Source organism: Geotrypetes seraphini, chromosome 5, assembly GCF_902459505.1.
Source record: "Geotrypetes seraphini chromosome 5, aGeoSer1.1, whole genome shotgun sequence".
NCBI classification, from domain to species: domain Eukaryota; kingdom Metazoa; phylum Chordata; class Amphibia; order Gymnophiona; family Dermophiidae; genus Geotrypetes; species Geotrypetes seraphini.
In genome coordinates this window covers 66,887,787-66,903,594 of record NC_047088.1, presented here as the reverse complement: position 1 = coordinate 66,903,594, position 15,808 = coordinate 66,887,787, and the positions used below count along the sequence as shown (strand labels likewise).

The 15,808-nt window shown below is 41.1% G+C and overlaps 1 protein-coding gene across 4 annotated transcripts in view; it reads left to right on the top strand.

Annotated features, from left to right (window-relative positions):
* The window catches only part of LOC117360779 (mitochondrial fission factor-like), a 66,620-nt gene that overhangs the window by 27,073 nt on the left and 23,739 nt on the right, over positions 1 to 15,808 (top strand). For all 4 annotated transcript variants that reach the window (XM_033945121.1, XM_033945124.1, XM_033945123.1 and 1 more), the window contains exon 3: positions 12,593 to 12,753. In XM_033945121.1, the coding sequence (XP_033801012.1) occupies positions 12,593 to 12,753 (161 nt within the window). The remainder of the gene's footprint in view (positions 1 to 12,592; positions 12,754 to 15,808) is intronic.

Here is a 15,808-nt window from a genome sequence, read left to right as displayed (position 1 = left end):
TGCCTAATGATCGTGCAATTACATGTATACTTCAGAAATTGAAAGAGTAGGAGACTTTCTTTTAAAACTTGAAGATGAAAACTATCAAAATGTAATATAATATTGTAGTCCGCTGGTTTACGATATACTGTTGTCTCAATTATATTAGCTGCTTCTTTAATCATAAATCTAAGGAAGTAATTTCATTTTCAGAATATTGCATTGTGAATTGAATCTGCTCGTGACAACTATTAAGCCATGCATGAAAACAAATAAGGCTAGATTCATCTCTCTAGCTACAGCAAAAAGATATCATCTATATACGTTTGCCAGGCCAAAATTTGGTCTTTCAAATGAGTATATTGCATCTACTCCCTTTCAGACTGGACCATAAATAACTTCTGTATTAAAAGGGTGGGGGGGTTGTAAAACTTTATTTTATTCAATATTTATTAATTATACACTAAGAGAACTGAATGAAACATAACTTTAGATTCGAAAGATACAAAGGAAAAAAGAAACCCCAAGAAATACATACCAGGGCTGTGGTGTCCGTACACAAAACCTTCCAACTCCTTTTTTATGATACCTCCACTTTGATTCCGACTCCTTTATTTATATATTTATATATCTATATATGTATATAGGAGTTCATGGGTACAGGGATGGGGGACAGAGCTCACAGGGATGGTGACAAACTTTGGCCCTGCGTCATTCTCTATGTGCTATTTTCACTAATATAAATTCATAAAATATGTTTACATTTTAAATCATCAAAGAACTTGATATCAAAATATATTCTAAAAGTAAAACATATCCTAAAACAAATGTATTAATCAAATTATTATCTGTGAAATAAGAAAAGGAAAAAGGAGGTATTGATGCCCCTGTATAAGACTTTGGTTAGACCTCATTTAGAATATTGTGTACAATTCTGGAGGTCGCACCTTCAAAAAAATATAAAAAGGATGGAGTCGGTCGAGAGGAAGGCTGCTAAAATGGTATGTGGTCTTCATCATAAGGCGTATGGGGACAGACTTAAAGATTTCAATCTGTATACTTTGGAGGAAAGACGGGAGAGGGGAGATATGATAGAGACGTTTAAATACCTACGTAATGTAAATGCACGAGTCGAGTCTCTTTCATTTGAAAGGAAACTCTGCAATGAGAGGGCATAGGATGAAGTTAAGAGTTGATAGGCTCCGGAGTAATCCAAGGAAATACTTTTTTACAGAAAGGGTGGTAGATGCATGGAACAGTCTCCCAGAAGAGGTGGTGGAGACAGAGACTGTGTCTGAATTCAAAAGGGCCTGGGATAGGCATGTGGGATCTCTCAGAGAAAGAAAGAGATAATGGTTACTGCGGATGGGCCATTTGGCCTTTATCTGCCATCATGTTTCCATTATAATTTTTTGAATGGCATACAATTTAACTCTGTTAGGTGTCAAAGTTGGAGTTGGCACATTTTCACTGACTCATACTCCAGAGCCCCAAAATTGCTTCTGACTCTGACTCCACAACTCCTACTCCACAGCCTTGAGAAATACAATCATATTAGACCACACATGAAGTAACAACAATGAGACATAGAGAATATTATGAGCTGCCTTTGTGAGCTGTGAAACTTCCGGCTCCCCCATAACTGATGCAACAAGAAAATTTCAAAATAAAGAAAACCAAGGAAAAGCTCGTTCAGGTACTGAACTATGATCTAAGAACAGCGTGTCCCGCAAATGGCAAAAGACAGATGAAGATTTGACAACTTTATTATGATATCCTGTGAGTGAGGGTGCTGTACAACTCAAGAGTGAAAGGAAAACATCTTAAATAGCAAGTTAATACTGTTAGCAATATTTTGGTTATAACATATATTGTCCCAGGACTCCATTATATTTAGCTGCCTATATGTGGTTGGCATGATAGCAAATTGCCAACCAGTGTTTAAGCATGAATGACTATATAACCCACACAGTGTGGCAAGTGTGGCTCTGACCGCCTTGTTGGGCAGATTGAATGGACATGTAGGCTTTATCTGGTGTCATTTATTGTGCTACAGTATTGTAGTCTGGTTCTAGCACAAAAGTAGCCAAGATGGTTGATCTTCAGTGCCTGACTCCAGAAACTATGAAAACTCAATCAGGTTCAGATAATCCAACTGGACTCCCTCTTGGTTAACCAGGGTTCCAGATTCTTCTCTATGCCTACAGACAAATAAACATCTGTAAATAGAAGCAAATCTATCCACTGCTAACACCTTTTAACACCTTCTACATTATCTCCAAACCTTCTCTACTAGAGACACTAAAGAGGACTTGGAAATATTCAAAATTCTTAAAATTGTTTTTCCTATCTTTTCAATTTGCACTTCAACAAGTCCTTTTCATTTATTAGGGTTGCATTAAAGCTTTTAGGGCTCCTTTTACTAAGATGCGCTAGCGTTTTTAGCACGCGCAAAACCACGCAATAGACAAAAATACTAATGCAAGCTCTATGGAGGCATTAGCGTTTAGCACGTGTGGCATTGTAGCACGTGCTACTCCGTGTGCTAATGTCCTAATGCACCTTAGTAAAAGGAGTCTTTAATATTTGCTAAGAGTATCTATAGCTCTGTTTGTTCAAACCTGGAAGCTTGTTGACCCAGTGGCCATTCTTGACCACTCAACAGTGTAGAAATTGAATCAAATTCATCAGAAAGTTTCAAGGTTGCCATTTTTTGAGAGGTTTCTACTGTTTGGGGTGCATCCCAAAGTGACTGAAGTCTTAATAGGTCTAACAATATCATCTTACATTCCTCCAGAATCATACTGTTTGGTCTCACTCAAAGTTATATCCAAATCTATACCTTCTCAGGATACTTCCCTCAACATCTTTTCCTGCTCAATCAAATAAAACTGCCACCGGGGACCCTTCCATTGCAGCTCCAGCTCCACAGCATATCAGTCCAGACATCTTGCCAACTTTCCCACTGGTGAAACCACTTCTGAACCACAAGGGTGCTGTACTTGCATCGGGGCTAAAAGATGCCTTGTTCTGCTCCACAAAGTCACAGCAGCCTCCAGTTGAGAGCAAATTCTATATTTCTTGAGTGTCCTTTAAACAAGCTGGGGAGGATCCTTTGAAACTGAAAGGTATGGCATCGCTTTTGCCATCTTCTTCCCCATCTGAGATAGTAGGGATCCAGCTAACACAGAGCGGTGTGAGAGGAAACCAGAGAACCCACCAAAATACATCTTTCCCTGATACCATATTGGCTGTCAGCTTATTAGGATGTATTTACATATAACAAATTATTTTTAAAAGGATTTAATCTCATCATGCTAAAATTTTAAATGATTTCTATCTTCATAATTCAACCTTAAATAGAGAATGACATGGGAACAAATTTGTCCCATTCCCTACTGGAACTCAATTTCCCCATCACATCCCCGCAAGTTTTGTCATTGTCCCTGTCCCATTCCTGTAAGCTCTGCCTTAACCACAAAAGCCTTGGAAACCTATGATTTTAAAGTGTTTGAGGCAGATGAGGACAAAGCTTGCAAGAATAGGGCAGGAACAGGAAAAGAACTCGCTGGGACGAGACGGGAAAATGAGTTCCCGCGGGGACAGGCCTAGTGGTCAGTGCAGAAGCCTGAAAACCTGGGGAACTGGGTTTGATTCTTGCTTCAGTTTCTAGTGCTGGGCAAGTCACAAAACACTCAGTTTCTCTTGGTACAATATACGTACCTGTATATAATATGTAAACCACTTTGATTGTAACCACAGACAGGTGGTGTATCGAGTCCTGTTCCCTTTCCCCCTTTCTAAATCTTCATGTGTGTATCAAAAGATTCAGTAGCAGTGTTCTGTTTAATTGTCTCCAACTTCTCATCCAACATCCACATTAAAATAATTAGTGGCCTCAATCACTAACACTGCTAAATCTAATGAACATTCATTAAGGATAGCATTCTAATGGCTTGGGAAATTCAAACTTATCAGTAAATAATTTTAGATTCTTTAAATATGTGCAGACCTCATATAATTTCTCATTTAGAATATTCAATTTTAAAGTAGCTCTGTACAATTTTACTAACATAAACTTATTAAAGATGACTAAATCTGACAACTGGCAAATGTGGAGGTCTTTCTTTGTAATCTGTTAAAACTAAAAGTATCCTGCAAAGAGTTAGAAGCCATAATTGAATTAGATATACAATCTAGCTAAGTGATGGCTGTAAACTTGTATTAATGAAAGATAATATCAAAAGAGTTCACTGAATCTCTTATACTAATCATATGTAAACAAACCAGCATTCATAATTGTTTGTAAGGAGGAAAGATCTCAAAGCTTTATGGCTTGAACTGAAGTCAGGGTATTTATCCATATTTATTAATGTTATTGTAATTACATTGGCAAAATCGAAGACTCAGAATGGGGTCAAAATAAATCTGACTATTGCCTGTACCCATATTTACTTTCAACCCAATAAGGTAGCACTTCAAAATAAATAAATAAATATTTTGGCTCACGAGTCTTATAGTCTTTCAAAACATTCTCCTCAGAGATTAGGCTATAATATTCTTCATTGATTCTTTTTCCTTTTAAATATTCTTCATACTCTTAAATTAAAAAAGAATTCAGCTTTATGGAAGAGATATGACTGCTACAATTATAGCATTGCAAATTGAAGTTGAAGGGGTAATTCCCTTGAAACAGACAGTTGAGCAAAATATGAATTCATGTTGGTTTCCTGTTTTTTTGTCACAGCTTCCTTTTGAAAGTGAATCTCTGCCCAAGATAAATTGAATTCTTTTTGAATTTAAAATGAAAAAGGATCAGTGAAGAATAATATAGCCTAATTCTCTGAGATGGAGTACAACACTGATGATACAAAAATATATACGAGGGGTGTTCAATGATATATTTACCTCAGAAGCAAAGTTTTCAAAAAAATGTTGTTTTATTTTTCAGTATAGTCCACTGATATCTCCATATACTTTACTTTTCCTACAATGACTTTAACCCCTTTGAAAGGAATTCTTTTTGACCTTCAAACCAGAATATCACAGTTTCCTTGACTTATTCATCACTTGAAAACTGCTATCCAAGGAGAGATTTCTTCAAAACTCAGAACAGGAAATAATCTGAGGGGGCCAGGTAAGGATTGTAGGGATTATGGTTCAGCTGCTGAAACCCACATTCTCGGATGGAAGCTTGTGATTGTCATAACATGTGCATCAGCACATTGTCATGAAGAAGCAGCACACCTGTTGTGAGTTTTCCTCATCTTTTCTCCTTGATTGACTCCCACAAAGCGATCATACTGTTGGCGTAACTCTCTCTGGTATGGTTGTCTTGTGTGGCATGAACTCTAGAAGCAAAAGTCTTTCATCATCCTAGAAGACAGTTGCTATGACTGTGCCTGCAGATTTTTCTGTATTGAACTTTTTGGAGGTGGGGGATGATTTGTGCTTCCATTGCATTGACTTCATTTTGGACTCGGGATTTCTGTGATAGACCCAAGTCTCATCTCCAGTCACCAAACGATGAAAAAAAATTCACTTGATCTTCATAGAGCATCTCCAAGTTCTCCTGACAGCACTGGAGCCTTGTGGCCTTCTGACATGGTGTCGGCATTCTATTTTTAGGTTACACCTATCTTCAAAAAAGGATCGAGAGGCGACCCAGGGAACTACAGACCGGTGAGCTTGACCTCATTTCTGAGGAAGATGGTTGAATCTTTGATCAAGGGCAGTATCAATGAGCACATAGAAAAAAATAAACTGATGAGATCAAGCCAGCATGGTTTCTGTAAAGGAAGATCATGCCAAATGAACCTACTGCACTTCTTTGAGTGGATAAGCAAACAATTGGACAAAGGTGACCCCATAGACATCGTATATCTGGACTTCCAAAAAGCCTTCGACAAGGTACCCCATGAGCGCCTACTAAGGAAACTGTGGAGCCACGGGGTAGAAGGGGACGTGCACAGGTGGATCAAAAATTGGCTGGCGGATAGGAAATAGAGAGTAGGAGTAAAGGGACAATACTCTGACTGGAAAGGGGTCATGAGTGGTGTCCCACAAGGGTCAGTGCTGGGACCGCTGCTGTTCAATATGTTCATTAATGACCTGGAATCATGGATGAAGTGCGAAGTTATAAAATTCACGGACGACACGAAACTCTCCAGTAGGGTTAAAACTGTTGAGGAATGTAAAGAACTACAAAGAGACCTGAACAAACTGAGTGAGTGGGCAAAGAAATGGCAGATGAGCTTCAATGTAGAGAAATGTAAAGTCTTGCACATAGGGAAAGGGAACCCTATGTACAACTATACGATGGGAGGGATGGTACTGAGGGAAGACAAACTAGAAAAGGACTTGGGGGTATTGGTGGATAAAACAATGAAGCCGGCAGCACAATGCGCAGCGGCCTCAAAGAAGGCAAACAGAATGTTGGGAATTATCAAAAAAGGTATCACTACCAGAACGAAGGAAGTTATCCTGCCACTGTATCGGGCAATGGTGCGCCCGCATCTGGAGTACTGCGTCCAGTACTGGTCGCCGTTCCTAAAAAAGGATATGGCAATGCTCGAGAGGGTCCAGAAATGAGAAACAAGGATGATCAAGGGCATGGAAAACCTTTCATATGCTGAAAGGCTAGAGAAGCTGGGGCTCTTTTCCCTGGAAAAGCGGAGTCTTAGAGGGGACATGATAGAGACTTATAAGATCATGAAAGGCATAGAAACCTGAGGTCCATCGTGCCCAGCAGTCCGCTCATGCGGCGGCCCAACAGGTCCAGGACATAGAAACATAGAAGATGAAGGCAGATAAGGGCCATAGCCCATCAGGTCTGCCCACTCTACTGACCCACCCCCAAGCCTACTATCCTAGGGATCCCACTCCTGGTGACAGGTTCCCTTGGCTTAACCCTCTAAGGGATCCCACATGGGCATCCCATTTGCTCTTAAATTCTTGCACGCTGTTTGCCTCGATCACCTGCACCGGGAGCTCGTTCCAAGGATCAACCACTCTCTCGGTGAAGAAATATTTCCTGGTGTCGCCATGAAATTTCCCACCCCTGAGTTTGAGCGGATGCCCTCTTGTGGCTGAGGGTCCTTTGAGAAAGAGAATCTCTTCTTTCATTTCGATACGGCCGGTAATATGCTTAAACATCTTGATCATGTCTCCTCTCTCCCTACGTTCCTCGAGTGAGTACAGCCGCAAATTTTTCAGCCTTTTCTCGTACGATAGATCCTTGAGCCCCGAGACCATCCTGGTGGCCATCCTTTGCACGACTCTACTCTCAGCACATCTTTTCGGTAGTGTGGCCTGCAGAATTGCACACAGTATTCCAAATGAGGTCTCACCATGGTTCTGTATAATGGCATTTTGACTTCAGGCTTCCGGCTGACGAAACTCCTGCGGATGCAACCTAACAGCTGTCTTGCCTTAGATGAAGCCTTCTCCACATGATCAGCAGCTTTCATGTCTGCGCTGATGATCACTCCCAAGTCTCGTTCTGTTGAAGTTCTAGCTAAGGTCTCACCATTCAAGGTGTAAGTTCTGCACGGATTTCTGCTGCCGAGGTGCATGATCTTTCATTTCTTAGCGTTGAAGCCCAGCTTCAACCTGTGCAGTAATCCTCTATCTATACCCTTCTATCCCCTTTTCCAGCAGGAAATTGTCCAATCCTTTCTTAAACCCTAGCACCGTACTCTGCCCTATTACTTCCTCTGGAAGCGCATTCCAGGTATCCACCACACATTGAGTAAAGAAGAACTTCCTAGCATTCATTTTGAATCTGTCCCCTTTCAACTTTTCCAAATGCCGTCTTGTTCTTTTATTCTTTGAAAGTTTGAAGAATCTGTCCCTCTCTACTCTCTCTATACCCTTCATGATCTTATAAGTCTCTATCATATCCCCTCTAAGTCTCTTCTCCAGGGAAAAGAGTCCCAGTTTCTCCAATCTCTCAGCGTATGAAAGGTTTTCCATACCTTTTATCAGACGTGTCGCTCTTCTCTGAACCCTCTCGAGTAACGTCATATCCTTCTTAAGGTACAGCGACCAATATTGGACGCAGTACTCCAGATGCGGACGCACCATTGCCCGATACAACGGCAGGATAACTTCTTTCGTTCTGGTTGTAATACCCTTCTTGATTATGCCTAGCATTCTATTCTCTCTCTTAGCGGCCGCTGCACACTGTGCCGTCGGCTTCATTGTCATGTAAAAGGAGCCCTTAATATCAGAGGTTTGAGTGCTATGCAGCAAAGCAATGTAGTACGGAATGCTAATAACAAAGTCATGCACAAGAACACATAGGACAGCTGTAATGAATAAGTATCTCATTGAATATAGCATCCGTAATTTTAAAAAAGCAATGTTGAACAACATTAAAAATATGCCCTCTAAAATCTAAATGTTTATCTATCGATCTATCTAAGACTTTCACAGATGATCCAATGGGACTATAAAAATGTGTGCAGAAGTTCTAATTATTGCCATTCAGGACCAGTAATTGTTAATGCCCTATTATTAGTGCTAATTGACTCGTTAGGCAATTAAATTGTGCACATATCTTGGGCACAAGAAAGACTATGGCAAAAATCAGGAACCCAAGAACATAGACTGGCCTGGAGACTAAAACTAAAAAATTACAAAAACCTCACCAACGAAAAAAGAAAAAACTTTTACTCCCACAAAATTGGTAACCAACAGTAGCAACCTCTTTAAATTGGTTAACGACCTATACAACATCGAAACCTTCACAAACCCCTATGAAGAACCCACTATAACCGCCAACACCCTCGCAGACTTCTTCAACACCAAGACCCAAAAATTAAGATCAACTTTACCCACCAGGACAAATCCCCTCGAACTATTCCCCATTCTCCCAGACCCTGATATAGCCAACCCAAACCCAGGAGCCAGAACAGACCTTAACTGGAAACAATTCTCAACAATTGACTGGCAAACCTTTAATACCTACTACAATAAATATACCCACTCCTTCTGCAAATTGGACACATGCCCACCATACATCATGAAAGCTGCTCCAAGCCACTTCAAAGCAAACATGATGACATGGATCAACTCCCTACTATCCACAGGAAACTTCCCACCAGAGCAAGGTCACATTATGATCACACCCATTATAAAAAATGCAAAAGAATCCCCAAACTCACCATCTAATTACAGACCGATCGCAAACATCCCCCTATTAATCAAAATAGCAGAAGGGGTGGTAAAGGCTGAACTCTCCACATACCTAGAAAAATTCAACATCCTAAGCGACAATCAATCAGGCTTTCGAGCGGACCACAGCACCGAAACCATAATAGCCTCCCTTCTTGACTATCTTCACATGCTCTTTAGTCAAGGCTCTAGTGCCTTGATCATACAGCTAGACCTAAGCAGTGTCTTTGACCCGGTCGACCACACCATACTCCTCGAATGCCTGGCACACATTGGCATATCTGATCAGGTCCTCAACTGGTTCCAAGGGTTCCTAAAAAATAGATCCTACAAGATACTCAAGGACAACTCTTTCTCATATAGCTGGGACAACACCTGTGGTGTCCCGCAGGGCTCCCCACTATCCCCCACTCTATTCAATATCTACCTAGCCTCCCTAGGTAACCTCCTTCACACCCTCAAGCTCAAATTTTTCATCTATGCAGATGACATCACAATAGCCATCCCTTTAACCAGTTTCACACCAGAACTACTTGACCACATTACAAATATTCTCAATCAGATTGAACATTGGATGCTATCGTTCAGGCTAAAACTAAACCCTGACAAAACAAAATTTTTTCTAGCCACCCCCAAGGACAAAATCAAGAACACCTCAATTCACCTGAAAGGAATGACTTTCCCCCTAGAACACACCTTAAAAATACTGGGAGTCACCCTAGACAAAAACCTATCCCTAGAAAATCACACCGACCTCATCGTCAGGAAATGCTTTGCGGTACTTTGGAAACTCTGTACCATAAAAAAATACTTCAATGACACTTCCTTCCGCCTACTAGTACAATCTTCCATTCTCAGCATGCTGGACTACTGCAATATTATCTACCTGAGCTCCACAAAGAAAAATACCAGAAGACTAAAACTGATCCAAAACACCGCCATTCGTCTCACCTATGGCCTGAAGAAACGAGAACACATCACCCCGTACTACCACCAACTTCACTGGCTGCAATTCGAATCCAGAGTTCTTTTCAAGTTCGCATGCTTCTGCTACAAAGCGGTAAATGGCCTTTCGCCAAGATATATCACTCCCCACTTTAACCTTCACTGCACCAATAAGAAATCCCGCAGAATTCAGCTGTTCGCCTTCCCTTCGCTAAAGCTCTGTCATCTCAAAAGATTCCTAGATAAAACCCTCGCCTTCCAAGCAGCCAAGCTGAACCCATGGCTAGCCCAAATGATACTCGAGACCCCCACCTACCTCAGCTTCAGAAAATTACTCAAAACTTACCTATTCAGCAAACAAGACCCTTAACGGTCCCTTCCGGTAATCTCCGGGCCCCTGGCTCGGCTCATCTCCTCCTCATGATAGCTCCTATCCTCCCCTTCTTCTACCCTCTTCCTTCTTCATCTGCCAAGTTTGGCTAAATTTGTTGTAAATCCGATAAATTTGTGGTAAATCTACATGTCTATGTGGATCCTATTCTAATTAATGTAAACCGCCTAGAACTCGCTGGGTATGGCAGTATATAAGAATAAAATTATTATTATTATTATTATGTGCCTAAATTTTGTACATACAATTTTGAGCATTCTATGTAGAATTAGGGGGATGGTGTCATATGTAATAATTGAATGGGGCAAAGCAAAAGAGCCAGGAAAATATTAAAGAGCAATGGAGCCAAGCCATAGAATATAATGGACGCGTTAGCGTTTAGTGCGAGCTAAAACGGCTAGTGCGCCTTAGTAAAAGGACCCCTAAATCCCCCTTTTGCCTTAGGTACATTAAATAAGAATATAAGAACATAAGCAATGCCTCCGCTGAGTCAGACCTGAGATCCATCATGTCCAGCAGTCCGCACACGCGGCGGCCCAACAGGTCCAGGACCTATGCAGTAATCCTCTATCTATACCCCTCTATCCCTTTTTCCAGCAGGAAATTGTCCAATCCTTTCTTAAACCCCAGTACCGTTCTCTGCTCTATTATATCCTCTGGAAGCGCATTCCAGGTGTCCACCACACGTTGGGTAAAGAAGAACTTCCTGGCATTTGTTTTGAATCTGGGAAAAAATGTTTGAGTACCTGAATAAATTCATGTAAACCATTCTGAGCTCCCCTGGAAGAACGGTATAGAAAAATGAATAAATAAATAAATGAAAGATGACTGCCTCTTTTTTTCACACATTTTTATTGGGTCATTTATGGGATATCATCATTACAGCATTAATGAAGTTGGTGCATACTTTTGCTTTGAAATTTATCTAAGCAAAACTATATACAAGCATTTACATTTGCTATTTGGCACACTTTTTAGGGGTTGTAGACATGTATATCGTATACAGGGCAGGATTAACCAATAGACCAAGTAGGCACGTGCCTAGGGCCCAAAATGGTCAGGGGGGGCCCAATGAAGGAGGGCATCAACATTGTTTTTACCAAACGGCGATGGGGCCCTCCAGCATCAATCGGCAACGCGCCCCCCCCCCCCCCCCCCGATCAGCAACCCGGCCCCCTCAATCGACGGAAAGTAAGACAAGCAAGCAACGCAGGTAAGAAAGGCAATGGGAACTGTAATTTTGGAAGTGGTGCTGCTTGCCCAAAGCTTCCCTCCGACGCAGCTTCCTGTTTCCGCCTGGGCGCATGGTGGGGTGGGGCAGGGCAGGTGGCCAAGTGTACTTGAGTGCCTAGGGGCCCTCGACGAATTAATCCTGCCCTGATCATATACTTGCACATTTTCAAAAGCTAAATGAAAAACCTTGCCCTCAGGAATTCTCCTTGCTGCAAGCAAAATACATGTAATCAGGTCCTACATGTATAGTTTAACTACATACCAAGTGAATTATTTTTTAAAGTCCACTTCTACATTTGACGCACTGCATTGTTCACAGAAATGACTTTCTAAATTACCTTTCAGGCGGTCATCTTAAGCTTTAGGTGCCTGCTGTAGTGCAGATTTTGAATGGAAGAAGTGGGAGTACAAATACCACAAGTTCAAAGCATAGGAATGTGCAGAATATATCCCTTAGGAATTTGGGTGATTTGTTTCTCTGTGCATTCCTTATAACAGTATTACTACTACTGTGCATTTCTGTAGCATTACTGGATGTACATACACAGAGCTTTATTCATAGGGAAAATACCACGTAATACCATTTTATTTAATATGCTTAGTACATTGGTGGAATGTATGGTTTGGGGCGTAACTTAGATTAGTAAATAACACTAGGGTTTTTGGAAGGTTTAATCTCCCCAGCCCTTGAGAGGTGGTTTCCCGAATAAAAAAAACTTGGAAATTAGACCAGTTATATATGTAAATACATTTAACAAATTGGGAAAACTAGACCTAGTCTTATCTCGCTTGGTATTGCCTACCTCTGCCAGCATATGAGCTTTGTTTGCTAATATACTGGTATTGTTCACTCTCTGCCTGGTTTAGGGATGGCGGATGTTAGTATGAGACCATTTCTATTGGACGAGATGCAAGAAAAGTCTTTGGTTCATGCGTATGACGCCATAGACCACTCTACTATCCAGCCAGCAGAACCACCCTTCCTGAAGGTTTCTACCAAATTTGGAATGCAAATGCATCAGAGAAAGGTACAGTAATCTTAACTGTGACTACACACTCATGAGGGAGGGAGTAATTCCTGGTGTGCTGAAATGCATCACTTTCTTCACTATCCACTTTGTTCATAGTAAGTATCATGATAGAACCGTGCACATGAGTGTGTTTGACCTATCATCTTCCTCAGTGAATGAGTGTACCCGAGCAACAGAAATGATGTTTACTTTTCTTGAATTCGTCATGGCAAAGGTCACTGAGAATGCATCACCAGCATTATCTAGAGTCCAAAGTAAAGGAATACTTGTGCAAAGAAAACTGTGAAGAATATTTTGTGCATAATCTACAGCAGTCCCAAATATATGAAACCTTTGACAGAATTGTTTATAGTCAGTCTATTTTTCCAGAGCTCTCAGGGCTAACATAAGGGGAAGAGGTGTGTGCAAACAGGGCAATTTCCCCAGGCCTCTGAGCCTACCTGAAACTGAAGATACAGCCTGCTGGTGGGCTTTGGGGCCCCTCCCAGTTTTCTGTCCCAGGCCTTAGCATGTTGCAACATTGGCCCTGAGAGCATTAAATAGTTGTGAGGGAACTGAACTGGGCAAAATGCCTATAGTGCTGTACATTTTTCCCAAAAGCAGAATGTGCTGAAGTGAGTACTCATCTGACTCGGGTCTGTTTTTGGGGCATGGAGTGGTTCCTGTTGACCAACATGGAAGCAAGGAAGAGGCAGGAAACTACAAACTAGTTGGTCTGTCTTCTTTAGAGAGTAAATTAATTGAGTCATTTCCAAAACAGGATAATGCTGTTTCTGGAATCCATTTAAATACCTCCATGGCATAAATACACATGTAGCAGGCGTCTTGAATATAAGGGGTCAGTGGAAGAGTGTGAAATGGAATAGATTTAGGGAATTTTTTTTTTTTTTTTACAGAAAGGGTGGTGGATGTATGGGAACAGCCTCCTGGTGGAGATGAAAGCATTATTTGGACATGGCTATCCAATAATCAATTCCATTAAATTTCTGGGAATCACGCTTGACCGTCAACTGACTTGGATCAATCACACAAATTTAGTGGTACAAAAATGTTTTTATATATTATGGAAATTACAGACCATTAAAAATATTTTGATCCATTGTCTTTTAGACTATTGGTACAATCATTGATCTTACCTATTCTGGATTATTGTAATATCATTTATTTGGGATCTTTCCAAAAAATTTTAAGAAGATTGAGAATAATTCAGAACACCGCGGTCAGATTGATTTTTGGTCTGAAGAAGAATGACCACGTCAGCTCATATTATCATTTATTGTATTGGTTAGCTGAGGAAACATAATCTGTATGTGTCTGTCAATACAGGTTTTGCACTTTGTATGTTGTTTAAATGATGTTTTTTAACTGAGTTTCAAGGCGCCTAAAAAATTGGCGCTGGAATCACACCTCCGTAGGTGCTTTAGGCCTCCTAACACCACTGTGGGCGTGCTTAATTCTGGAAGTGGCGTTAGGCGTCCTAAAGTGACTAGGGAGGTGCAATTCATTTCAAAGGTAGGGACCGTAAATATAGGCCTGGAAAACCCTGACCTACATTTCTGGTGCCTACCATTGCCGGAGACACAATTCTGTAACTGGCACCGTTGCATGATTGACACACGATTGGTGACTGCTTTTAAGGCGGCCTCCAGCAGCATCGCCAGTTAGAGAATCCAGCCCTAAGTCTATGGTATTCCAGAATTGGAAAATGGCTGTTTGATACATTTGAAATGATCTCCATAACCACACCACACTATGATAAATCTAAGTAAGGTGGGATGCTGTGGACTGATTATCACCAAACTTATGCAGACATGTGACTTGTGTGGAAAAGGAACATGTGTGGAAAAGGGGGTACGTCTTATGGACCGAATACACTGTGCCCCTCACCCCCCCAGCACGGTCTCCTGGACGGCTACCTTTGTCTTAGGAGAGCGACGCACAATGCAGGAGCGCAACCTTTGCACTTCCTGCCTGGTTGCATTGCTCTGTGATTGCTGTAGTCAGTTACTGACTTCAACCATCACAGAGTGGCACGGGACCAGGCAGGAAGCGTCGCTCTTCTAAGACAAAGGCAGCCATCCAGGAGACCACGCTGGACCACCGCCACTAAAAGTACCGGGCAGCTTCTGGCAGCTATGGGCGGCTTCAGAGTTTTGGGCTGCGGGCTTCCCAGCACCAGACTCATCAGACCACCAGATGCACCTATGTGTCGAGGAGGAAAAAACAAGAAGAAAAAATTCTGAACCAAATTTTTTTTTCTTGGTTTTTCCTCCTCTACAGATGGGTGCATCTTATGGTCCGGTGCGTCTTATGGTCTGAAAAATACGGTAAATGTACAGCACATATGAGGGCGGTTAGAAAAGTTAGGAAATAAAAGCAAGTTATACATTTTTTTTAAATTTGACAAAACTTATTTTTCTGATAGGTTGGAAAAACTGGGCATTTGCTGGACTAAGTGTACAGACCACAATGGATACTATGTTGAGAAATATAACTGGGTTTAAAAAAATATATATTTAACTTGTTTTTCTTATCAAACTTTTCATTGGAGAAATATAGTAGGAAGAATTTATCCAATTAACTTCAAGATGTACACTATTCATTTTAAAGTGTGCAAATATTTAAATCTATGGCAGAGCAAGATGAACCTAGACGTACAGTCTTTACAGAGGAAAATCTCAAGAAAATAATAAATTGATTCTCTATAAATTGCAAGCAACAATATTCTACATTTATCACTGTTCACACAAATCAGGGATTGGTGAGATAGCATTGTAGCTGGACAGTTTAGTTCTGGCTCTGCATTATCAGATCAGTGCACTGCTGTTGCTGTTCTACGTCCCAGAGGTCACTTCTCAAACTGGAGAACATCCTAATGCCACATGCTAAAATTTATAGGATAGAACACTGACCATAATTAGTGTTCATTAAAAACCCAGCAGTGCAGGAAGAAAGGACTCCTGCTGTCCACAGCTGCTCCATAATAGTCATTTTATGTTCAGCAGCACTTCTGAAGGGGAAAGTGAGCACGCCTGCTTTATAAAACAGTGGT